Genomic DNA, 23,625 nt, shown 5'->3' with positions numbered 1-23,625 from the left:
AAGCAAGTGATGCATAGAGGATGTGAAAGCAGTGTTTGTGCAATGGCAAGAGGCTGGGTTGGCTAACTGAATCCTCAAGCCATAGGGGACACATTTCAGTTATGCAGAGCTGATGGAATCAGTTTGCCCAAGTCTGGTTGGATTTGGTACAGGCCTTTGGGGACACAACACCAGAGATCACAAAAATAATTAGGTTGGAAAAGGCCTCCAAGACCATCAAGTCCGACCTGTGTGTCACACTTTATGTGACTCAGAGAGCCAGCTTGCCTTAACCCCTGCAGCAGAATGCCCTTCATGCACTGCTATGGCACAACAAACCCAGGGTTCTAATCCAAAAGTCCACCTTGCAAAATGGAGCCTCATCTCCCCTTCACAACCAACCAAAGTATCTATTTGTGATGTTTGCTCTGCCTTTCTACAGGCATTTTTATTGTCAGTAGGGTTATTTGATGTATGTTCAAACACCTGCTGGTCTCTTGAATGATGAGAACATTGTCCCACCCTGCTCATGGACACAGCCCCAGCTTTGCAATGCAGAGGGGCTCTTATGTGTACCACAGTAACCATACTAATGATTGTTGTGTGTGTCACTTGCCCACAAAAGCAAGCAGGGAAATGCTCTACGCCATGCTGGCAGTTCTCAGACATGGCATATTTCTCATGCCATACAGGTACATTGAGTATGCAAATTTCTGTTATTAGCAGAGGTGTCTGAGTACGAGGGATCTGCTAGTCCAGTCACCTCAGCCAGTGCTAATGGGCAGGGGCAATTCCCCTCCTGAGACAGCAGCACCCACAGAGAAACTGCCCAAAAGGGCATTTCCAGATGTTTCCTCATAAGGGGGACACTGAGACAAGCCAGGCTTGAAAGACCTGGAACAACTCGGATAAAATGCTGGCTCAAGCAGACCAGTGCAAGCTTTTGTGATGGGGCTTGCATTTAAATGATTGATTAGGATGATGTCCCCCAAAACCTGTTGCTTGTGATCTGCCAGCCAGATGGTATGTTTTCAGGGCTCGGTGGCCCATGAGAGGGGCAACACCACACAGCATGACATGTCTGCAGTTTCAGGTCTGTCTAAGTGAAAAAGGGGCAAAAAAACCCAAAACAAATGAAAGTCTATAAGGGTCAGTCTGTAGCCATTCATTCTCTTCAGCTCTGTAGACTAGGTATGGAGAAGGGTGTCAGGAGCTGCTGCCATCTAGGTACCCCCTCTTTTTTGGTAATATCAAAAGAAACAGTTTCCACACTTCCTGGAGATCTTAGTTGTCCCAGGCAGTCCAGGTATTTCCAATACCGCTGCTTTGTGGGCATTTGCCTTATTCTGCTGAGCTGGCAAAGGCCCTCTAGCTTTTCAACACAATTCTAAGAATTGTTTGTTGATTTTCATTTTAATTAAACATTTGTCAATGGGCAAAAATGCCATTAAAATTAATAGCTTATATTCAGCTTCCAAAGTAAGATCATTAGTTGCCAAAATAAGCTCTTGTACATTTAAGTTCTGACACCAGAAACTAAGTGACCTCTTTCTGCCTCTTATTTTCAACAACAGCCTTTCAGCTGTTACTAGTCAAAAAAATGAGCTCCAAAACATGCATCATTAAATTACTCAAATGAGATGTCAAATTAGAGGAATTCCAACAGAAATATTTAAAGTGAAAACACTCCTTGTACCCTGTATCATTTTGTCTCACTCTTTTAAGTATGCAATAAAATACCTGGCTCTTTTTTAGGAGCATAATCACTGATGGACAGATCAATGCCTTCTTGACCTTTCCCACAGCAAGTTCTGAAGACAATTCCACACTGATATCCTATCTTCGGGTTGGGTTCACAGCTCTGTCCTTGAACTTGGGCAGCCTTTCCCAGCAAACAACAGTAACAACATGTCTGTTAAAAAGAAAATGAAAATATTAACAAAATCAAAGCAATGTGAGCTTTGACAATGATGTCAGTAGTTATCTCACCTTGGCACTGATGGAAAATTTTCTACAAACTCCTCAAGAACTCCTGGTATACTTGGGCTTGAATTTCTTAACCTGCTGTGGATTCAATGAGCTCTGCATCTGGCCAAGCACAGAACCCGGGTTCAGTTCTCAGAAGCACTGTGTATGCGTGAAGGTGTGTGCAAGCTGATGAGGAGGACCACAGTACTCCCCACACGTACATGGGATTTCATTACTCCCTGCCTTCGCAGCCTGGATTCAAACACCAGCCAGAAGTTGGAATTCTTTACACCCCTGCTTCCCATTTGTGTCCAGTTTCATTTAAGTGGGATACATTCAATGAAGTGCAGGGCTCAGTTGGACTGGCGCTGCTTACTCAATTTCCTCCTTGAAAGAACAAACATGCCTTGTCCAAGGTTTGTGTTAGTAGGTCAGAGAGGAGCTCTTTTGCTCTGAAAAGCATAGTCAGACATTATATAAAAGCATTGCCATCCTAATGTGGCTTCCAGGAGTAACACATGAGCTGGCTCTTCAGCACCTACTGAACTGCAGCCCTGGAATATGCCACAGAAGCAAGGATGGGACAAGTTAATCCTGTGGAGGCTTCTTTTATTTTAAATTGAGAAGATGCTGCTGATTTATTCAGTTTTCTGCCTTGCTGTCAGAAAGCAGCAAAAGTGTTTGGTTCTCTGGAACTGGTGTCTGCCAATTGCTACTGTCACATGAAAGCAGTTTTAAGCTTTTTTTATTAGTTTTGTTAGTCTTCCAGACTCTATTTTGCTTGAAGAAAATTGCCTGCACCATTACACAGAACAGATGGAACATAAAATAACTAAACTTTCAACTAAATTTCTATCATTTGGTGCTTTAAGCACCACACCTGCTAAAAATAAGGCAACTATGAAACGGTTTGCATTACTTTGAGATGTCTGTCTCTGCCTATATTCTAAGTTTTCCCTTGTAAGGAATTATGTGTTTCTTTTTCTGTACTGAACTGAAAGGCACTTTTAAAACCTAGAGCAGCATGAAGTCAAGACAGTAACAGCATCCTGAAGTATGTAAGTATTCCGTTTGGTATGATGTCATTAAATACACAACAGAAACTCTTCTGTGCTGCAGACTGCTGTAGGGCTGGAATTCCTCTCTCCTGGCCTCATCTCCTGGGGTGTTGTTTTCATGCCCTCCCAGTCTCTAGGATACATGTTTTCCCTTATTTACTCTTGTTTGGTGAGATGGTTCCTACTATCCACTTTTTTTTACTAGTTCCTCCAACTACTTCCATCCAGTGGCAGATGCTCCAGTTTCATCCTATTATGTCTGGGATAATTCCATCTTTTCTGGCTTTTTTGGACGACTTTAGAAATAAACCCTTGATGACTGAAACATTTCACAGTATTTATTCTAACATATCAAGCAATTCCCTGAGGCATCCTTCTCAAAGTTCTTAAATGTGTGACAATAATTTTGTTGATTTTCAATTTTCCCACCCATAAATTAGAAGACAAAAAATGAAAGTGAGCTAAAGATTCATTACTTGACTTAAACCTGCATATTTTTGATAACCAAATCTTATTTGAGTTATTGAATGGGCTGATGCCTTGACAAATTCTGGCATTATATAATTCTGGTACCCTCACTGGCTTCTGCTGGAAGACAGTCCACTTTTTATCATGTCACAAGATGTTCATATTGGGAGTTACAGAGTTTCTCTTGAATTTTTTTTGAACAGTGATCATTTATTTTGCCCTTTTTTGAACTGTTGAACAGCCTTAAGTTCCTTATTTCTTTCAGGTTGAGCCTCCACTTGAAAATCCTCTGTCTCCAGCTTGTGTGAAACTTCAAGTATAGAATTTGCAAAATCTTGCAATATCTCTATGACACCGTATCTTCAATTAACATAACGGTGTGCCCTGAACAATTTGTTCCAACCTGTATTTATTCTAAATGTGCATGGTGTTTGGCCAGCATCTAACCATGACAACTGCTGTTTATCATCACTGAGTTTTCCTACTGACCCTCACAGCTTCTACCCTGGCAATCTCAAAAGCCAACATTTCATGACTGACTCATGAAAAAAGACAGAGAAGCTGATGAAGAGCACATTCAGGACTCTGTAGACCTGGACATGGCTCCACATATTTCACATGTGAATTTGGAAAGCCACCTTTACTTTCAGTTCTTCCACTGTGGAAAGGGGAGCAGACTTTAACACAGGAGACTTTAACTCACATTCACAGCGCACTCTGGAATTCCAAGACACAAAGTAGTATGGAACTACCACTAGCAGGATCCTGGTATAATTCATCTCAAAATCAGCAATTTTCCTGGCTGTTGGCCTGATCTGAAAGCCTTTGATCCTTTAGTCAGGAGTGCAGTCTAACCTTCATATTGAGTTTTTGAGGTGTTTGCAGACATTTTCCAAAGGCTGCCAGCTGCCTGGAAGCAAGTTGTGACGACCATTTACTTATTTGCTAGAACCATCACCGCTTTCATGGATGATACAACCTAAAAATCAAGTTGTTATCCTACCCTTTCACTGCCTGTAGGCCTCTGCTTCTTAAGTCACCCCAAAAATAATAGCAAACTTTTTCTCCTCTGGTATTAGCAAAATCCCATGCAGCTTCAAAGCTGTGCCTTGCTCCTCATGATTGAATAGACAGTAGACAGCTGTGTCCTACCTGAAGTCCTATGATCCCTTGACTGCCTTCTCACAGAAAGGAATAAAGGAGTAAAGTAACATGTGAGAAATTTGAAGATATAATTTTTGATGTGATTAGGAAGCACCTGAAGTTCTTTAGATTAATAATGTCTCTTGATTATGTAAGGTTTACAGTAGTTTTACAATATTTCTTATTATTTATGCTTGGATTTAAGTCACCAGCTTTGATGTGAATCCTGAAGTAACACTGCTTTTGGTATCTGTCCACAAGAGGTCTCTCCCTTGCTGAAATCCATTAGATGCTAACCAAAAACCCACTAATAATTCAGAAGAATTTTCCAGAACTCTTAAAGAGCAAACCAAAACCCAAAACTATTTTCAACAGTCCAAAGGGATAAAATTTTTTGCTCACCTATTACACACAACCAAAGTATTCATGACAAAACCTTTGAGATAAGGACAGATCTCAACCTTTGAAAATTATCTATGCCAAATTTTTGGGAAAATGTCCAAGTATCTTAAAGTGGTCATATTTCTAGAAGCTGCACTCCTTTCTGCAGGGCTGTTGTGGTACAAACTTCCAGAAAATAATTTCTACATCTCGTGTACCAGCATCACATCTGGAAATTGATTGCTTCCTTTTGATGAAGATTTTAAAGATCAATCATTCATTTTGCATCTCTTTTTTTTTTTCAAGGCTAGAAAAACTATGCTTCCAAACAATCAGAGGAGAAAATTCTGCCCATCATTTCCTATGCCTATTGCCTTTATGTTTAAAAGCTAAGACAAATGTTTTTGAGATATGGTCTTTTTATTTTCTTTCCAATCCCAAGTTTTGGATTCCAAGGAAAGATTTGCTGCCTCATTTGCTGCAAAGGGCTGCAATTAATCCTACTAATGAATTACTAAATCATTCTTTCTGCTTCCTTAAAGGAGACAAAGAAGATCCAAAAGGCATGACCTAAGATTTAAAAAATGGACCAACTTAGGCAAAATGAGATTCAGGTTTCTTTACCTGAATCAAGGCACAACTTCCAGACATTGTATGTCAAACGGTGATCAAATTTCAAAATGTATTCAACAGAAGAGATGATTAATTGTTCACTGATATTAGATCATAAGTCACCTATGTCCACCATGGATCAGAGATTACCTTCAAAGATTACCTTACCCTCAGTGAGGTTGTTAAGTGTAGGATGTCCCTGTTAGGCAGAGGAAGGGCAGAATGTTACTCACAAAGATTAATTAACTCAGACTATGTTTATATCAGTAAATTAAACAGGGACAGAATGTGGGCTCAGGGCATTACCCCACAATCACCTGTAATTTTTAAATATCAGCAAGCTCTAACGGCGACTAACACTCCATCAGACAAGGCTGAATTGTGTTCTGAGGCCAGCACAGCCCTGCTGCATTGTGTGTTGCAGGGGAAGGACAGCAGCTACGTGACAGCTGTGCTGAGCCACTTCTTCTCAGAGCCAGAGATCAAGGCCCAGTCCAATTTGTTTAATAATAAAACTGTCACTATCAAAATCTGCCATCTTTAAAGAAGTCTGGCCATTTACAAAAACACCATTAAGTCTTCTTCCTCATGCTGACATGCCTACATAGGGAAACATCAGGCAGTTGGTGGGGAAGTGGGTTTCGTCGAACAGCTGCATTCTGGTTTAGAGTTGTCTCCTGGCATGTGGTTAAAAGACTACTGCTGCTAAAATCCAGCCTTTGGTAACAAGCACTTGGATCTGCAGAGTCCTCACCATCAGTCCTTGTTCATCTGCTCAGAGCCTTTCAAAATATTGACATAGACGGTGAAATATTATTTTGTGCTACATTCAGATTGAGGGGGATGTGCTTCCCAGTAGTAAAGGTTGCACACAGGAATTCCTGTGCCGAGACCTGGACATCATCAACAAGTGATGCATGGCCCCTCTGGGAGACACTGTGGGACAAGGTAATCCCACACATGAGGACAGACTCAGGAGAACCCAACAGTGTCAGCCTCATTAGCACGTGTTACCTTTCTTGTACTCCCAGTGAGAGCCTGGATTACTTCCCAGCCCTGGAATCAGTGACATCCCACTGACAGGAGATCAAGCCAGCATTTTCTAGAATATGAAACTTGTCAGTCAGACACTGTCTGCCATCCTCTGTATAGTAGATTTTTTTTATTTTAACTAAATGAACCATTCAGCATCTCAAAGCAGTGGGAAGAACGAAAATCGTTCCCATCTGTTCTCAGCACCTTGGAAAGAAATCCATAACAAGACCAAAGCTGTTCATGACTGCTTCGTGGTCAAGGTCATTATCTTACTGGTGGAACTTTTTTTCCAAAAATACTCTGAAGAAAGGTATAACTATGATCCCTTCCAGGCAGTGAGAGACAAAGACAGTAATAAAGGTGGAGGGCAGGGCACAGATTAATTGTGGATGCCAACAACAGGCATTTTTATTCTGCTACCAAATGCTGGTATCACAGGCTTACAGATCTCTCCATCCAGCTGTAAATCAAAGTCATGTTATCTTAGAACACTTATACAAGCTGGAATTATAAGTACTCTAAGAGGATTAACTTCAGTCCTACCCCTTTGGACCACCAATATTGAAAACCAGTGAGTCTGACCAGTGACCTTAGGCCACGATGCTTTAGTGAAAGCTGAAGTCTGAAATGTGTCTGAGTTTCTCACCCATCCGTCACTACAGCACTGATGTCTTTTCATGCAAAAGTATTTTCCTGAGCAATTACCCATTCAAGATTTTCCACCCTTTTGCATTCTCCCCTCTGCCTCAGCTAAAATGAAATGTGACAGTCTGCTTTGCTGAACAGGGCTCCATTTCTCAAAGGGAAGGACAAAGCGAACAACCTTAGCAGAGACATGAGATACAGGCAGGAAAAAAACGTTCACGTGCAGCAAACTAAGTCAAATGACCTTCAGGGCCAACCATAAATAACCTCAATTCCACTTCTTCGAGACAAGCAGGAATATCTCTGATCTCTCACCTTGAAGTATTCAGCTTCACAGGTGGAATTTTTGGCAATGTGTGAGTCACACTCCTCCCGCGCGTTGGCAAATTCCACCCCATCGGAGCAGGACTGCTTCTCCAGCTGGCTGCGGCAGCACTGCACCTGGGTCATGCTGCCAACAGCATGGGAGAAAGGGGAGAGCAATGTCACATGTGGGTCAAGAACAGATTACAGCATACAACTGTTACAACATGAAGATATTCTCTGGGAGGAGGCAGATTGTCTGTGTGACATGGTTAATACAGTTTCATTGCTGATCTACCTTGCAGTTTGTCCTAGCAACTTTTTAAAGAAATGGGTAACTTCAACCACACCTGCCTCAGCGCTCAAGGACTTCAGGGCTGCATTTTGGCATGTCTTGTGACAGCTGGTGGCTGAGGAGACTGATGGAAGGGAGAAGTCAGGCCCTGGATCTTGTGAAAGCCTGCAATCCCAGTCTACCCTCATGCCTGTTGCCCCAAATCAACAGGTATAGCACGTGGAAGGAAGATCAGAGCATAGTTTTGTTGGACACCTGGAAATAATGGAGAGAAATGAAGATACCAAGGGAAGTCACAGTGAGAAACAGCAGAGTGTATTGCAAGCAAGAGGAAAAGAAAGAGGAGGGAAAGAAAAGTATTACAGGGCAGGAAGATGCAGTGAGGAGACGGGATAAAATTGTGCAGGAAACATAGCTTTATTACACTGCTCATTAAATCATTCTATCTCAACATCAGTGGAAAAACTGGAAACTTGTTCCTGCAGGGGAAAAAAATCTGCATGAGGAGGCTTTAAACTCCTCCAGTCCTGTTGCTACTGTCATGTGAATACAAAGCCCAGTGAAGACCTTTCTCCTCTCCCCACTCTGCTTTTTTGTGTAACTCTGCTTTGCTGGGTAATTTTGTGGATAAAGCTCTTCCACCACTACTTTCTGTTACAGACACTGGGAAACAGAGAAAAAATACCCTGTACTCCTGAAAATCCTCTATTCCACTGTTGGAAATTTTCATAATATCAGGAAGAGCAGTGAGTTAGTGGAACTACTGAACTACAGGCTTCTCCCACCATCACCTGAGATAAATGGCTTACCCTGCATCCCCTCTGGAGGAGCTTTCCTGCTCTGCAGGGCCATAGAATGACCTTTCAGCTCCCAGGTGGTATGAAGGAGTCCCTCAGCTCTAAGGCCAGGCAACTAAAAGCAGAGGACATGTAGGTACTGGGCTCAGATGATACATCTCTGTGCATGTAGGTGAGGCCAGGTTGTCAAGATACATTCCTGAAGATTCCAATTACTATTTATTAGATTGTACATGGATCACTTACAACCCAAACCACTCTAGAATTATACAGTTCCATCACTAGTAATGGTCTGACTGTGCAATTCTCACTTGGACAAAACCAGCCATGATATTTCAATGCATAGGAACTAAAAGCCAGGATAAGTTCATGAAAAAATTATTCAAAAATGGACTCTAAAATCATAGCAAGAAGTTAAGCCCAGGACAGTAACTTTATTTGGCAGGATATTTGAAGTTTTTGATATCTGATTTAGTTCCAGTTTGGAAGAATATGTAGCTTTTTTATTGCTGAAATTCCCTCTGAAGCAGAATTTCCATTCCCTGCCCAGCTCTGGGGTGGTCTGACTTTCAGGGCTTTGAAAGCCTCTAAAAACTGAACTCCAAGCCCAAGAGTGTGGGAGCTGAGACTTTCCAGCCTCTTTACCCCTTCAGATTCTCTTGAGGAGCTAGATATGTCAGCCACAGACAAACAAACAAATAAACAAACAACAGCAGTCTTTCAGTAGTTCTGTTTGATTCCTGGTGTGGCTTTGTTTTTTTCAAACACAAGCCAACTCTTTGAAATCTCTGAAAAACAGGCAATTTCAACCAAAACAAGAAAGTTTGTTACAATGTTTCCCACAGCTGTATTAATAAGTCATGTGGTCCACTCCAACTGTAATAAGGAATTACAATAACAATAACAATAACATCAATTGGATACTAGATTAAAATACCATTTGTTCATTCTGAGAACAACAGCAATAAAATCACACTTCATTGCCCAAATCCTACAGCCAAGTTGCACTGGTAGCAAATATTGCTCGAGACTCTAAACACTAGTGTGGCAGCAACAGAGGCAGAAATCCTTGAAAGATGGCAGAGAAAAATGCTAGAAATCCCTGCACAGTGCTGGTCTTCCTTTTCCCTCTGCACACCAGCCCAGGTGCTGCTGTTTGCCAGAGATCACCACAACCAGCCAGGCAGGCTCCAGGGAGTTTGAGATGAGCAGGGTCTCTCCCTGTCTTTCCTAAGTCTCAAGTGTCTCCCTGCAGGACAGTCTCAGCTCCCTTTCTGCTCTTTCCTGGCCAACAGGACATTTAGATTTGTCTCTTGGTGTTATACCTTCCAGGTGTGCCATTAACAGTCTATGGACCATTACAATATTGGACTCCAAAAATAGAGAAAGTAAAGGAGTACCTTTCTATGACTCTGTTTTTTGTTTTGTTTTGTTTTGTTTTTAATTAGGAGTAATACTTTAAAAAGCCAAAAGCTGTTTTTTCTTTATCTGCCTTATTCTGACTTTCAGTTAAAAGAGAGCAATAGATTTTTTCTGAAAATAAACAGGTATTCACAATATGGAAGATATTGTGTAACATTAAATATTGAATCTTTAGGAGCATGAGGCCTCATAACTGATATTAATTCAGCATATTTCAGGTAAAATCATGCATTTCTGAAGGATGAGTTTTATTCATGGCTCACTAGTGAACAAAAATCACCAAGACATTTTAAAAATCCTTATTCATTGTTTCAAATGTTGATCTAAAAGTTATTTCACTACTAGATAATTTGATTATAAATCAAGTTAAGAAATCATGTTTTATATTCTCACTTTTACTTCCTGTTAAAATTTAACCAATATGGCTGATTTTCATGGAGTTAATTTCCAGATGAAAATATACACACACACTTATATCCACAATATTTTCACATTTATCATTCTCCCGTCTAGAGAATGCACTCCTAAACCAGCACAGATTTCATAATAATCTATTTATTTCTTTTCATAAAAGCATTAAAATGTATTTTTTTTCTGAAAACAATGTCTTGTTGATCTACTTCTATTACCCTCTGTCTCTCTCATTCTATTTCCTTCAAGCTATGTCAGCGCTATTCATGTGTACAGTGGAAGGTCTTGGACAAAATATCAAAATTAAAAAGAATGATTTTGCAAAAACAAGCTAGGTCTTCCAGCCTTAGATTCTTCAGTGTGCATTCTTGCAACACTAGTAAATATTGCTATTCCTGATGTATTTCCAGAAAGGCTACACATTGTTAAAGGCATGCAAATACCATATGGAGACAGACTGTTTCTGGCATGGGAATTAAGTTCACTTGCTCTGTACAGGGGAAACTCTTCACTTAGAAAGGAAGAAGACTTATTGGACAGGTTGAGTTCCAAAATTAACTGGCAGCTCTTTCCAGCTGCCTTGAGTTTAACCATACCACAAGAAAATGAATGAATGGGAAATGATCCACTGTGATGACAGCCAGAGATATTACTCATTAAAATTCTACACTTATATTAACTGAGTCACAAGGACACAGAGATAAACACTGACATTGTCCAGAGAGATAATGCAATGAGATAAAATCACGTGTGGGGCAAGAAACCACAGTAAGAGACTGCAGACGTTGGGCCCAGAGCCTTGTTTCAGCTTAAAGCAGGAGTAAGGCAACCAGAGGGATCTTTGCAACTTGTGAACTTCACACACGGTCTGGCTCATCTTGTGTAGGACAAAAAAGTAAGTATGTGTGCAGTTTGAACCACACCACACTCAGTAAGTGACACTGAGACAGCTGGTTCCCTCAGGAACCACAAGGGACTTGGGGAGAAGGGTACTGCAGATGTGCTGGAACCCAGACCTGTCGCCTGGCTTCTGGGATGCACGGCAGATATGAGAATGACAGGGCTGCACAACAATACTTTCTGTGGAAGACATTTTCCCCATGAGGGTGGTGAGGCCCTGGCACAGGGTGCCCAGAGGAGTTGTGGCTGCCCCATCCCTGGAGGTGTCCAAGGCCACGTTGCATGGGGCTTGGAGCAACCTGGCATAGTGGAAGGTGTCCCTGCCCCTGGCAGGGGTTGGAACTGGATGCTCTCTAAGGTCCCTTCTAACCCAAACCATTCCACGGTTCTATGATTACTATGGATGTATTTTAAATGGTTGGGAAACAGCCAAGGGGATGCAATTCTAACTCAATAAGGCAGTTGGTTCCTCACACAGGAGATTCTAGCAGTGGGCTTCCTTTGAGGGAGGGACTGAATCTGAAACACCACTATTACTATTCTAAACAGATGATTCAAAACAAGCATGGAAATTCTTGTAAAGCATACTGGGGAAAGCCCTCACATCCATTCTCTTCTGTGTTGCACAGTCTTTGCAGAGTAACTGCAAAAAATCCCTTTTATTTCAGGAACTTTATCAAGCCTGCTCACTACAGAATGTGTTTTCCCCTTATATTCACCTGCTAACCTTGCAAACTGAAGCTGAAGTATGCAGGGCAAACAACTCCCCCTGGCATCAAGGCATATGGCTTTCTACACACCCCCCCACACACACACTTTTCTAGAGTACTCAAGTCAGATGGTCAACACTGCACTGCACTAGATGGTCAGGGGATCCCAGCTGGGGTTGAAACAACCACAGGAATGCTGACATGTAGCCCCCAGCAGTTCCCACTTCATGCAGGAGTCTGAGTAGGAACCAAGTCCTTTTGAAAATCTGTGACCAATAAGGCATCTTGTTTCTCAATCCTCTATTCTCACCTGCCTAGACCTCAGCAAGGGCAATGACCCCGGCTCTGTTCCCATCTCTGTGCAGCAGGAATAAATGCAGAACATCAGTGTCAATACCCTCATGTGCCTGCAAAAAGAATCATGCTCCCTCAGTGCTCATTCTGGCTCCAGTTACACCAGCAATTAGGAATAGAATTTGGCCCTGACCTTTGTGTCTGAAATGACATCCTAAAGTGATTTTTCTGTACCTCTCACAGATATGTCAGTTTGCAATTATAACTGGAATAAAATAAAATTGATGTTTAAAAAAGGGCTCCAAGGTGCCAATTTTACTTAGCCATTTTTAGAGCTTCATGGGGAGCATGTAGTCATGAGTAAATGCAACCAGAGTTTATCAACTTAAGGTTTTGTCAAGAAGTGCTCATACCTCTCACAGAATGTGTGCCTTTTATTTTACTAGTATAATTTTCTTAAGTTATGCACAAAAGCTAGATTAATCATTAGTGAGTTTTTTCTCCAGTTCCTATGAAGTCTTAGTGAGTCTCTAAAATTAAAATCTTTAGAAGAATAAATTATTTGCAGCAGAATCTCAACTCACATTAATCAAATTATTATTAAATCATCAAGATACTCACTTCTAGATTGTTCAATAAACTTGGTTTCCTGCTTTTCCTGCCTCTGTTTTGTCTGTAATTCTTATGACTCCTCAAGTATTTCCTAAATTGGCATTTATTTCCTATCTGTCAATTCTTCTGCGTAAGAGGCTGCTTTTGATGCCAGTATAAATGCAAAAGTCAGAAAACACAGATAGACTTCCCTGGAAGACACATTCTTTCTGTTATAAAGATCAACTCAACCCTTCTATAATTACCAAGGCTAAATCACACTGCAATCCATTTGAGAAGGGGGGAGCAAAGTAAAGTGTTTTAAATGCAAATTTCTCTGTGAAGCTGCCCCTCAAACTACTAGTTGTTTGCCCCACTAATTAAATGTAACAAGTGAATGGAACAGCAAAAATAATGCAAACTATCATTGACATAAAAAATACAAATGTCACAATAACATAAGAGATGCAGTAGAATCAAAATCTTAATTAAACATTTGCTTTCATTGTTTCATTTAGTAGATTACCAGACAGAAATACCCTATCAATTCTCAGCAGAATGAAGAAATCTGTGTATTAACCAAAGGGTTCTATTTTCTACAGTCAAATACATTTCATACAATCATAGAAACACATAATAGTTTGGGTTGGAGGGGACCTCAAAGGTCCTCTCATCCACCCATCCTGCCATGGGCAGGGACACCTTCCACTAGCCCAGGTTGCCCAGAGCCCCATCCAGCCTGGCCTTGGGCACTTCCAGGGATGGGGCAGCCACAGCTGCTCTGGGCAACCTGGGATCCTCACAGGGAAGAATTTCTTCCTAATATCTAATCTAAACCTACACTCTGTCATTGTGAAGCCCTTGTAAATAGTCTCTCTCCATCTGTCTCGTAGGCTCTTTTCCTAAGCTGAACTAATTAGGAATCTCCTTGAATCGCTCTGTGGGGGAACTTAAAGCTTAAGTCAACTAAGGACTGCAGGGCAATGACCTGGGTAGCACCACATAAGGCTGCCTCACATATGTACTTATGATTTATCCTACATAAAGTACACATGTGTACTTATTCAAATCATGGATTAGTCACGTGCAGGATCTGCTGCGCTCCTTTATAAGTGTTTGCCCAGAAAGGTGGCCAGATTCATAAGCAGCTTGGTGACATTAGTGCAGCCTTTTTGAGATGTCCTGGCTGCAGGCAGAGCCCAAGCCCCTTGAGCAGAGCACAGTGGGAAAACCTCTGAGTAAGAGATAATGCATGCCACATGGGTTAGGGCTGGGTGAATCTACCCTAGAGTGATACCAAAAATTAAAAGGACTTGATTGGATGAAAAGTAGGTACTCAGGAAGTACTCCCCAAGGCTACATATGGAGTTGAAAAGCTGGGATATAAGAGTTGGGTGCTTCATCTTCTAAGTTAGCTTTAATACCTACCATTCCTATGGTTTCACATTAGAGTATAAACTGTGTTTTAATACATCATATGTAACTATGTACCTGCATTCTCTAGACTCGGATATTAACGGCAGAGAAGCACATATTCTGTTTTTGTTTGCCCATTCAACACCCTTGTCACAGCATTCTTCCACTGACAGATCTGCAGAAAGGAGGAAAGAGAGAAAAACACAATATATTTAATACAACCTTAATAAGTGGTATTGTGTCTGCCAGTTAAAAAAACCCAACCAAACACAAGCAAGTTAGTTTTTCCCTCTCTGACTCACACACAGAACAGGGCACCCACACCAAAAGCAGCCATGGCCAAACAAAGCACCTGTCAGCAGCTTGCAATAAAGCCCAGTGCTGGAGGTTTTCCTTTCTTGGTGAAGCAAACTGCATTTTCTCCTAACATTTCACACAAAGACACAGCTTAGGGACTGATACACAGACAGAAACCAGTTCAGATAGTTCTGCCAAATAAAATAATCTTTGGGATTGCACTCCTTTATTATCAAAAGCAGCAATAGCAATGAGCAACCTTTTAAAATCCTGAAGAATACAGGATAAATCAAATACCTGATATGGAAAACAAATGAATCTCCTTACAAGCAAATTTGCAGAACTATTTTTTTATTATTATCCAGTTAATCTGTTTTCAGTTTTTTACTCAGAAGTATGTCTGTGCAAATGCAAAAGTACTGTAGAGAGGAACAAAAAGGTATATGGTATTTTGATCACTTAACACATGAAAGAAAAATTAATCCTGTTACCAACTTATACCAACACTGAAACTAAAGGGAACCACCCTGAAGACAATTATTTGTGTAGAGTATATTTTTGCAAGCTTCTAATTTAATAAAACTGAATACTGTTAATGAACTGACAAGCACAACAGGTTTGCTTCATGTTCCAAGTGCAAAAGTTCACTGCCCAGCAGGTGTATCAGAACTTGGAATAAAACACGAGTCACACTTTTCTAGTAATTGTCTTGCAGTCTGAACACTGAACAGCTCCTTGTGTAACAAATATGCAAACTGTGTAAAAACCCTATCTGGTTTTCCAGAGGGACAGCTTTCTAATGATTTCTCTGTGTCCTAAGTTTTTTGACTGGTGGCCCTGACAGGTTTCACCCACAAGTGCTGAGGGAGTGGGATGATGACAGTGCCAGGCTACACACAGTGATCTCGGAGCTCATGGTGAATGAGAAGAGTTCCTGAAGGATGAAAGAGAACACGTGTCTCCCTGACTTCAAGAAGGACAAGAGAGAAGATCTAAGAAACTACAAGCTGGTCAACCTCTGATAGAATCACGGAATCATTCTGGTCAGAAAAGACCTCTGAGATCATCAAGGGATTCACATGTGGGGAAGGCAAAAGCAGATGAAAACACATAGAGAAGGTAATTCCCTCCAGTAATTCAGGGGGTTTTTTAGGGCACAACCTATATTCCCAACTAGTGAATATAATTCAAAGCAATAATGAAAGAGTTAAGTGAGATTTTTAGGATGAATCAGTCATTTTGAGGTAGGTACTCTTAAGGCAGTTATCAATTCCATAGTGCAAATCTCTGTAGTATTGCACAGAATTCTGGTTTTCCCTGCTTAGGAAAGATTACATCAAAATAAAAAATGTGTAAAGAAAGTTTAGGAGGATTATCAGGGGAATCAAAGTCCTGCTAAATTAGGAGAAACTGGGAGAAACACACCATTTTAGGCATAGATAAGTAAAACCTGTGGAAGGGCATGGTTCCTGTCAACAAAAATTGCAGTATTACAGTATTATTACAGTAAAATTATTGGATCAAGTAAAGCAAACACATTTTAGTAACAAAATCATTATACTTATAAACAGAATTGTATTTAAGTGTTGGTTTATAACAGTGCTCTGTATGCTATGACCCAGGTCATTCTTCTAGTCTTACCCAAAATAATGGTCAAAATTCTGTCATTACTAAGCCAAAGCTATATTTTTCATGAATCCCTCGGTGTGTCCAGAATTCATTCCAGTGACTGAAAGCTAAGTGTAATTTATAATGCTTCGGATTAAACTAGTCTAGTAAATAAAGCTCTGCCTGAAATCCCTGCATTTGTGTCTGAGCTCTTCTTTGGGCATGGGGACCCTGTCTGAGGCCTTCCTGCTGACAAATATCATATGCATCAAATTTCATACAAAGGATTACAAATAACCTTATTTTTAGTGCTGCTGCCTGCAATCAATCTTCAATGTGTTGAAAAATTATACACATTTAACTGAAATGCGGAGCTGGCTGCAGGTTTTTGCAGGGCTTTGTACAAATGAGTCTTTAGCCAAGTTCCTCCCCAGAAGGACAATCCCTGGCTCTGGACACAAGCTCTTCCCTCCAAGCCCTGGCAACACACCTCTACTCCAACCAAATAACCCAAGAATTTAAAGCAGGCCAAGCTAAGCAAGCTTGTCTGAAGGAGTGCATCCAAGCAAAGAAGGATCATGGAGAGTTTGCTGAAGGAGAACTGTGGTCCAGGCCCATTGTTTTGGTGACATCATAATTCATATCCTCTAAAGATCCTGCCAGACATCTCCTGGGAATAGAGGGAAGTGAAAAACAAGCAGTAAAAAAAGCGCTCCACCCTCAAGGCCATTCTTCTGAAATGTAACAATTAAACAGTGAAAAACATTCTCTCTTGGCTTTGCAGTTTGGTTTAAAAACTGTAGTTCATAGGCAAATCTCTACTCTTTCAAAATCAAAGTGTGTGTCTCACATATTAGGTGTCAACTTCTGATTGCACTGGAAGTGATTTGATTTGGGCATTAAGAGTTGCTAACAAGTATTTAGAAACAGGTCAGACTTTCCATCTCCCAGCTGCAGTTTTGTTGCTGATTCAGCTGTACACACGTGCACATTCATGTGGCTCCCAGTTGGAAACCCTTGTGCAAAAATTCATACTGAGGCTATTTGTGCCTTCTTGCACCCTCTTCAGGGGACCAAGAGCACAGAGGGGCTGTGGCCTCTCTGCAGCCTCTCCTAACTATGAGCTGGTACTGCAGGGCAGGTAAAGAATCCGGCAGTGCGAAGCAGAAGGCAGAAACTACTCTGATTATGACATCTCAAGGAATCTCACTGAAAATAATGTTGGTTTTTTTTCTTGACTGTAACCGCGTGTCTCTTACTTCAGCTGGTGGGCTCCTGGCACACCTCAGACCTGCAGTGCCAACGATGATCAAGTAGGAATAACAGTACTGCTCCACTGAACCTGGAGCTCCTTCAGCAATTTTGCCAAGTGCACAATGTTTCAGGCAAATTAGCCAGAGTAATCTCAGGCATCCTAAAGACAAAGTTGTCATGGGAAATGCTGGTGACATCATCAGTGTTCAGATTAAATGTGCCCTTTTATTTGGAGGGAGAAACCCTACAGGAAAGTTGTAACATGCAAGAACACAGTGTCAGATCCATTTTGTAAAATTGAGGAATGCTGATTCAGCTATTCAGGTATGACAAGACAGAAAAATATGAGGATAAACCAGAGCTCTGTTAATAGGGGAGCATGTTAACTTCCTTTTCATCAGATACAGTAATTTCGCAGGCTTACTGATTAGTTCAGAAAATCCCAGGTTTATTTTGGACAAAATCCAATGCAGCTTTATCACTGCTTTGTTCCTGTACAAAGGTATGTGCAGCAGGGCATCCAAAAGAACTTGAGCTCTGTTAGTATGGTAACAGCAAGGATGCCTGTCCTAGTGGATACCTGGTGCATGTTGGATTGTGAGAGAGATTTCAGGAGTCTTCGGAAGGAGACAGCAGCAATACAGCTGGAACTAAGTTCTCTAATTTTACAAAAGATGTCACATATGGCATGATTAAGGTCAAAAATATTCAAACATTATGCGCACATGATGCATTCTTATGCTGGTTCAAAACTATGTTTACACAGACACGATGTGTACAAGAAAATGCTGTTTAAAAAAAAAAAGATTTTTTAACAGGATTGCCATAGCTTGTGGGAGTTCAAAGCAAGAAATGAGGTTAATATCTGCATAACCTTAGATTTCTGTGATGCAATAATTGCTTATTCAGCTGCTGCAGTGAATATTTTCCGCAAAAGAAAGATAAGCTGAAGAATGTTACCCAAAAGCATGATTCCTGGAATGAGAAGCCCTGAATTGTTTCTTGTGCCGATGATAAGCAGGAGTAAAAAGAACTGGCTAAATTTCATAGCGGTAGCATTCCAGCTACATCAAAAAGGGAGTTTCTTTTAGGTAACAATCTACAACAGCAGCTTTCTCCACTCTTGCCTCTATTGGAAAGGCCTACATAGAGTCCAGGATTGGATAGCTGTTCATTACTTGGTGCTCATCTATGGAACAGTTAAAACCTGCTGGTGAAACCAAACCAAAGTGGCACCTGAGCCTAGGTGGGCTCACCAAGCCAGTGCCAGTTAGGATTGCCTGTTTTTCAGGGCAGTCAATGATGTGACCCTCAAACTCCTTGATTTCCCAGCCCACATAACCAGCTGTAGTTGGGTATAGATTTGGAAGTGAGTCCAGGTCAAGGGGTCAAAAATCACACCTTCTTATTAAGATGTTGATAATCCTTTAAGCACATGAATTTATTATGTTTGCAAGATGTGAAAGGCAGATCTTGCCTTTCACTCCATTTACTCTGTAAGAGACTCAGCACTGTGGAGTGTGAGAAAACAAAACATGATCATCACTTCTCAGCATATGAGGATACAGGCAACAGATAGACTCTGTGAGAGCTCAGCACTAATCCAACATGTTTCAGTAACAGTGTGTCATGCAGAATTTTTGGAACTTGTGATTACAGCAGGCACACACTGGTTTAGGTTTCCAGTAAGAAAACCACTTTCAGCAGTCACTGTGTACCTTTCTGATAAAACCTCTCTTGTCCTATCCAGAAAACTCTCTCACTAGGGATGCTCATTCATCTAATTGCCAGCTGGAAAGAAACTCCAAATCTACTTACAGAATTTGATCCTCAGAATGACAGACTGGCTAGCCATAATGCTCAGAGTCACATTCTTTGTCTTCCAATCTCCCTTTCTGCATTCTCACAAAACTACAGCAACTGCATATCCCTTTAACCAAGGCTCCTCTTTGCTCTCTCTACATTCAGGGCAAACAAAGTGTGCTTGGTCTGGTCTGCTATACCAAATTAATTCCTCCTGAGCAATGCTGTTATCAGGTGGATAGAGTCAGCTGCTTCTTGTCCCTGTAGCAGGGACAGCAGTGCTGGCAGCTGGGATGTGCACTCTTCATTTTTTCCTTCTTCTCACAACAAACTGTGGAAATGCTGTCTTTGGCAATACAAACACACTCTGGCTGGCCACTTAAGGTATTGAATAGACCTGGAGACACGTTTAGACAAGAGGGAAGCCAGCTGTCTTCAAAGGTCCAACTGGTAACTGGACTAACGTGACAAATACAGCTTTGCTCATCTTCATATTGTGTGTAAACCTAGGGATTGGGCACACAGAGTAGGGGAAAGGGTGAAGGAGACCTGAAACCATGAAAGGGAAAGACGTACAACAGAAAATCTGGCCCCATGATTCCCTGAAACAAATAGTTTGAACCAGAAGTAAAGGAGCAAAGCAAGGGAGCATTATCATTCTTCATCTGAGACAATGTGAGTATGTGATGGATCTCTTCAGAATGGAGTTGGAATGAAGATGGCCCTCTTCCATTTTGCATGAAAAGAACAAAGCAAAGTGAATAGAAGCTTTTCTTTTTCTGTAGAGGAGAGCTGGTTCACCTCAAGACTGTTCAAATACATCAAAATGCTGATGGGGTACAATGAACAGACACAGCTGAACAGTGGCACTAGTCATCTTTGGACAGTAAGATATTCTTGGTCTTTCTACTCAGTTGTTCTTACAGGCTCCCTTAAAGACTAAGACAGCCTGAACTTCTTAATAAAAGCATAAAACTTGGAGCCAGGACACCCTCTCTCCAGCAGCAGAGGCCAGGAGGAATTCTCCAATGCATATGTTGTAGGATGCAAGGCTGTGTTCCTCACCAGCTGTCCCTTTCCTGTCCTGCTCTAGTCCCTCAAAGAGGATCTGTGACTTTGGGCTTCTCTCCTCCAAGTGTGAGGGGTAATACTGGAGCTTTACGGGCTGATAGACAATCACTCACAATTCACATACAGCTAAAAAAATACTACATCCTCTCTAAACATGTTTAAAGAGTTTGAACCTTTACTTTCAGATGGATTCTCAGCTGAGCATGATTATTTCAGGACTGCTGAAATCACTGAAGAAACCCAGCTAACACAGTAACTAAAGCAGCAGCACCCTAAAGGAAATGCCTGGTATGTTAGTGTGTTTTGTGGTTGGTTTGAAAACGGCCAACATTTTACTGGAAATTTTTTAGTTCTGGAGAACACTCATTTATTGGGAATGTGACTCTGGTAGCACCAGCAATGGCCATCACACATCTAGGGGGATTTTTCAGATACAGCCAAACCTCATTTTATGAGATATCTGTGTGCTGTTTATAAAACAAGTTCTTAAAACCTTCCATGGCAATAGCTGGTGATGAGAACAGGCCTGACAGAGGCAAAGCTATGGTGCAACATCCATTATGTGGGGAAAGGATATGCTTTATGCAGAGTTTTTATTTTGCCTTGGGTCTAAAAAAAATCTTCCTAAAAGTAGGCAACTGGCTACTAAAAATTAGAAAAGACAACTCTATCTATTGCAGGAATAAGGCAACTTAGATATATATATTTCTATCTGTATCTCAAAATGTCAGAAAAGATAATGATATAGAAGGCCTCAGGAGGTTATCTTGTCTTACTCGCTACTTTCAGGGAGACCTGATAAAATTCAGTCACTTGTGGGCAGAGTTCTATGTAGTTGTTTAAAACTGGTATCAAGTGAGGCTGATTCCCAAACTTGTCTAGGCAATGTGCTCTTGTGCTCCAAGAACTCATACATTCAGCAACAACAGAAAGTTTTTGATAATATATTATCTCACTGTTCACTCCAAAAGCACATTTCAATTCATTCTTTTGTTACTAACTCTTATACACCCAACCTTTTGTGTACCTGAAGACTGCTGCTCCCTGAGGATGCCTTTCCTGGGAACAAATTAATAACGATTTTTTCATCTTTCTGGATAGGTTATTTTTTGGGCTTCCATGAGAAGGCTGAAGACCAAAAGACATTAAGACTAGAAGAATAAAGACTGTTCTGAGAATTTCTAGAAGATATGAAAGTATTGAGAGAAACTTGGAATGCACTGAATCAGCATTGTATAAACAGCTTAGAACGTGTAGTTTCTGTCCCAGACTTTACACACTCACAAGAACATGAACAAAGATGGAGCATTCACAGCTCTGATGGACACAGGTGAACTAAAGAGCCCAGACTCACCAAGATGACATGGAAGGACATACAAAAAAAAAGACTCATAAATGGAAGAACTGCAACTGCTCCGCCTGACAAGCGCATTGCTAAACTTTGCCCTTCACTTTTCCCCCTGTGAGAAAATCATGCAAATAATGAAATAACTTCACAGGAAAAGCGTCAAATAGGGCATTCTCATTTAAGAGCAAATTTTAGTCTTCTCTTGATTTCTCATTTCAAATAAGGAAAGAGTGTGTGATTAGAAATTTTTATTTAGGGTATTAAAATTAACCTATTACTAGTCATGTTCATTTGTATAAAGGTCACGACCCAAAAGTACAGCAATAAAATGACAGTCTTTAGGTAGACCTGAAAGAGCTTTGGATTGAGTCCAAGTATAGAATATCAGAATTATTCAAATAAAAATAAATCCAAAATAAAGCTACTTAAATAAGGATATAAGAATGTGACGGAGTAGCATGTCTCTGAATATCAAACATATATGCTCAAGCATTTCTATTGCCATAAAATGATTCTATTTCTATTGCTATTCCTGTAAAATGATTACAGGAAAAACATTTTCACACTGGGATTTCTGTGTTTTCATCTGACTAGAAAATTAACAGTAATGACTATGCTTTTGTATGCTGCTAAAGGAAAATGTATCTACCCTGTAGGCAGCATGTTTATTGCTGAATATAAAAAATGATGGACAAGGATGAAAAATTCTGATATTCTAGTATTGCCATATTTAAAGAATAGTCAGGAAACACTAAGCAGATGGGATGAAATTTATAGCATAATGGGTCAAGGTTCAAGTATGGAAGGAACCACAGACTTAACAGAGCAGGAAGAAAATAGAGATCCTTGTTTTGTATATATATATAGCAATGCTTTAGGGAAGGTTTCATTTTAGAGAAAATGTTACCAGAACTCTTACATGAGACTTTCCTGATTTTGCAATTATCTATACTGAGCCACAAATCAACAGCTATCTCTCCCAGATTCTCTTACTAAGCATTTATATTAAAAGTAGTCAGTACCTGAAATATAGTCAGTGGCAAGAGCAAAGCTGGAAGGTGGCAGTATTTCCAATGGATGTACTGCAAGTAGCATTTGTACTTTATATCCTTCCAAAGCTTCATAAATCCTTGGAAACACCCTAAAAAGCTGGAATACACCATATGAAATATTTCTACATCTGTACAGTTCAGCACTGATAAAAAAGGTCTTTTCTGGTGTTGCTTTCTTTAATTCTAAGATTAAAGTGTCAATCCAGATTTTGCCTAGACTCAAAACCAAACCATTTATTGGGGAACATACTGCACCCTTGTGCAGCATCACTCATTTGTGCTGCTTCCAGAACCCAGAAAACAATACTTCCTATATATACTTCCCATACCTGTGTACTGAGTACCCAAAACTACATCAGCATTATTTGATTTAACATGTAACAGTAATTTGATTAACTGAAAAGAGTATGAATGAAAATCCCCGAGAATCTTGAAATTTATTTTCTTCTTAAGATTCAGCAGCACATACTTCAAATCCAAAAGGCAATTTCTCAAAACTTTTAAGTCTGAAGTAGTTTATAATAGGTACAAATCAGAGACACAGTACTCCTTAGTGCTGGGGGAAAATAGAAATGTTGCTTGCTTTAAAATGTGAACAGAAGAAACTTAATGAACTGCCTTAGCCAAAGATTTGTTGGTGTATTGAGGAGAGTACAAGCACGGGAGATGCTTAAAACCTGTTGCATCCCGTTGATCAGAGAAGATTTTCAGCACAATTTGTTCTGGACTGTTCTCTGTCTCACCAGATGACAAGTAACCTTTCC

At 40.6% G+C, this 23,625-nt stretch overlaps 1 protein-coding gene across 2 annotated transcripts in view; it reads right to left on the bottom strand.

Moving 5' to 3' along the window:
* FBLN1 (fibulin 1) overlaps positions 1 to 23,625 on the bottom strand; it is a 74,553-nt gene that overhangs the window by 47,002 nt on the left and 3,926 nt on the right. For both annotated transcript variants that reach the window (XM_053942814.1, XM_053942813.1), the window contains exons 2-4: positions 14,504 to 14,603; positions 7,605 to 7,740; positions 1,720 to 1,891 (exon numbers count right to left, since the gene is read on the bottom strand). In XM_053942814.1, coding sequence (XP_053798789.1) covers positions 1,720 to 1,891; positions 7,605 to 7,740; positions 14,504 to 14,603 — 408 coding nt within the window. The remainder of the gene's footprint in view (positions 1 to 1,719; positions 1,892 to 7,604; positions 7,741 to 14,503; positions 14,604 to 23,625) is intronic.

This window comes from Vidua chalybeata, chromosome 5 (assembly GCF_026979565.1).
Source record: "Vidua chalybeata isolate OUT-0048 chromosome 5, bVidCha1 merged haplotype, whole genome shotgun sequence".
Classification (NCBI taxonomy): Eukaryota; Metazoa; Chordata; class Aves; order Passeriformes; family Viduidae; genus Vidua; species Vidua chalybeata.
This window is presented reverse-complemented; position numbering and strand designations above follow the sequence as displayed.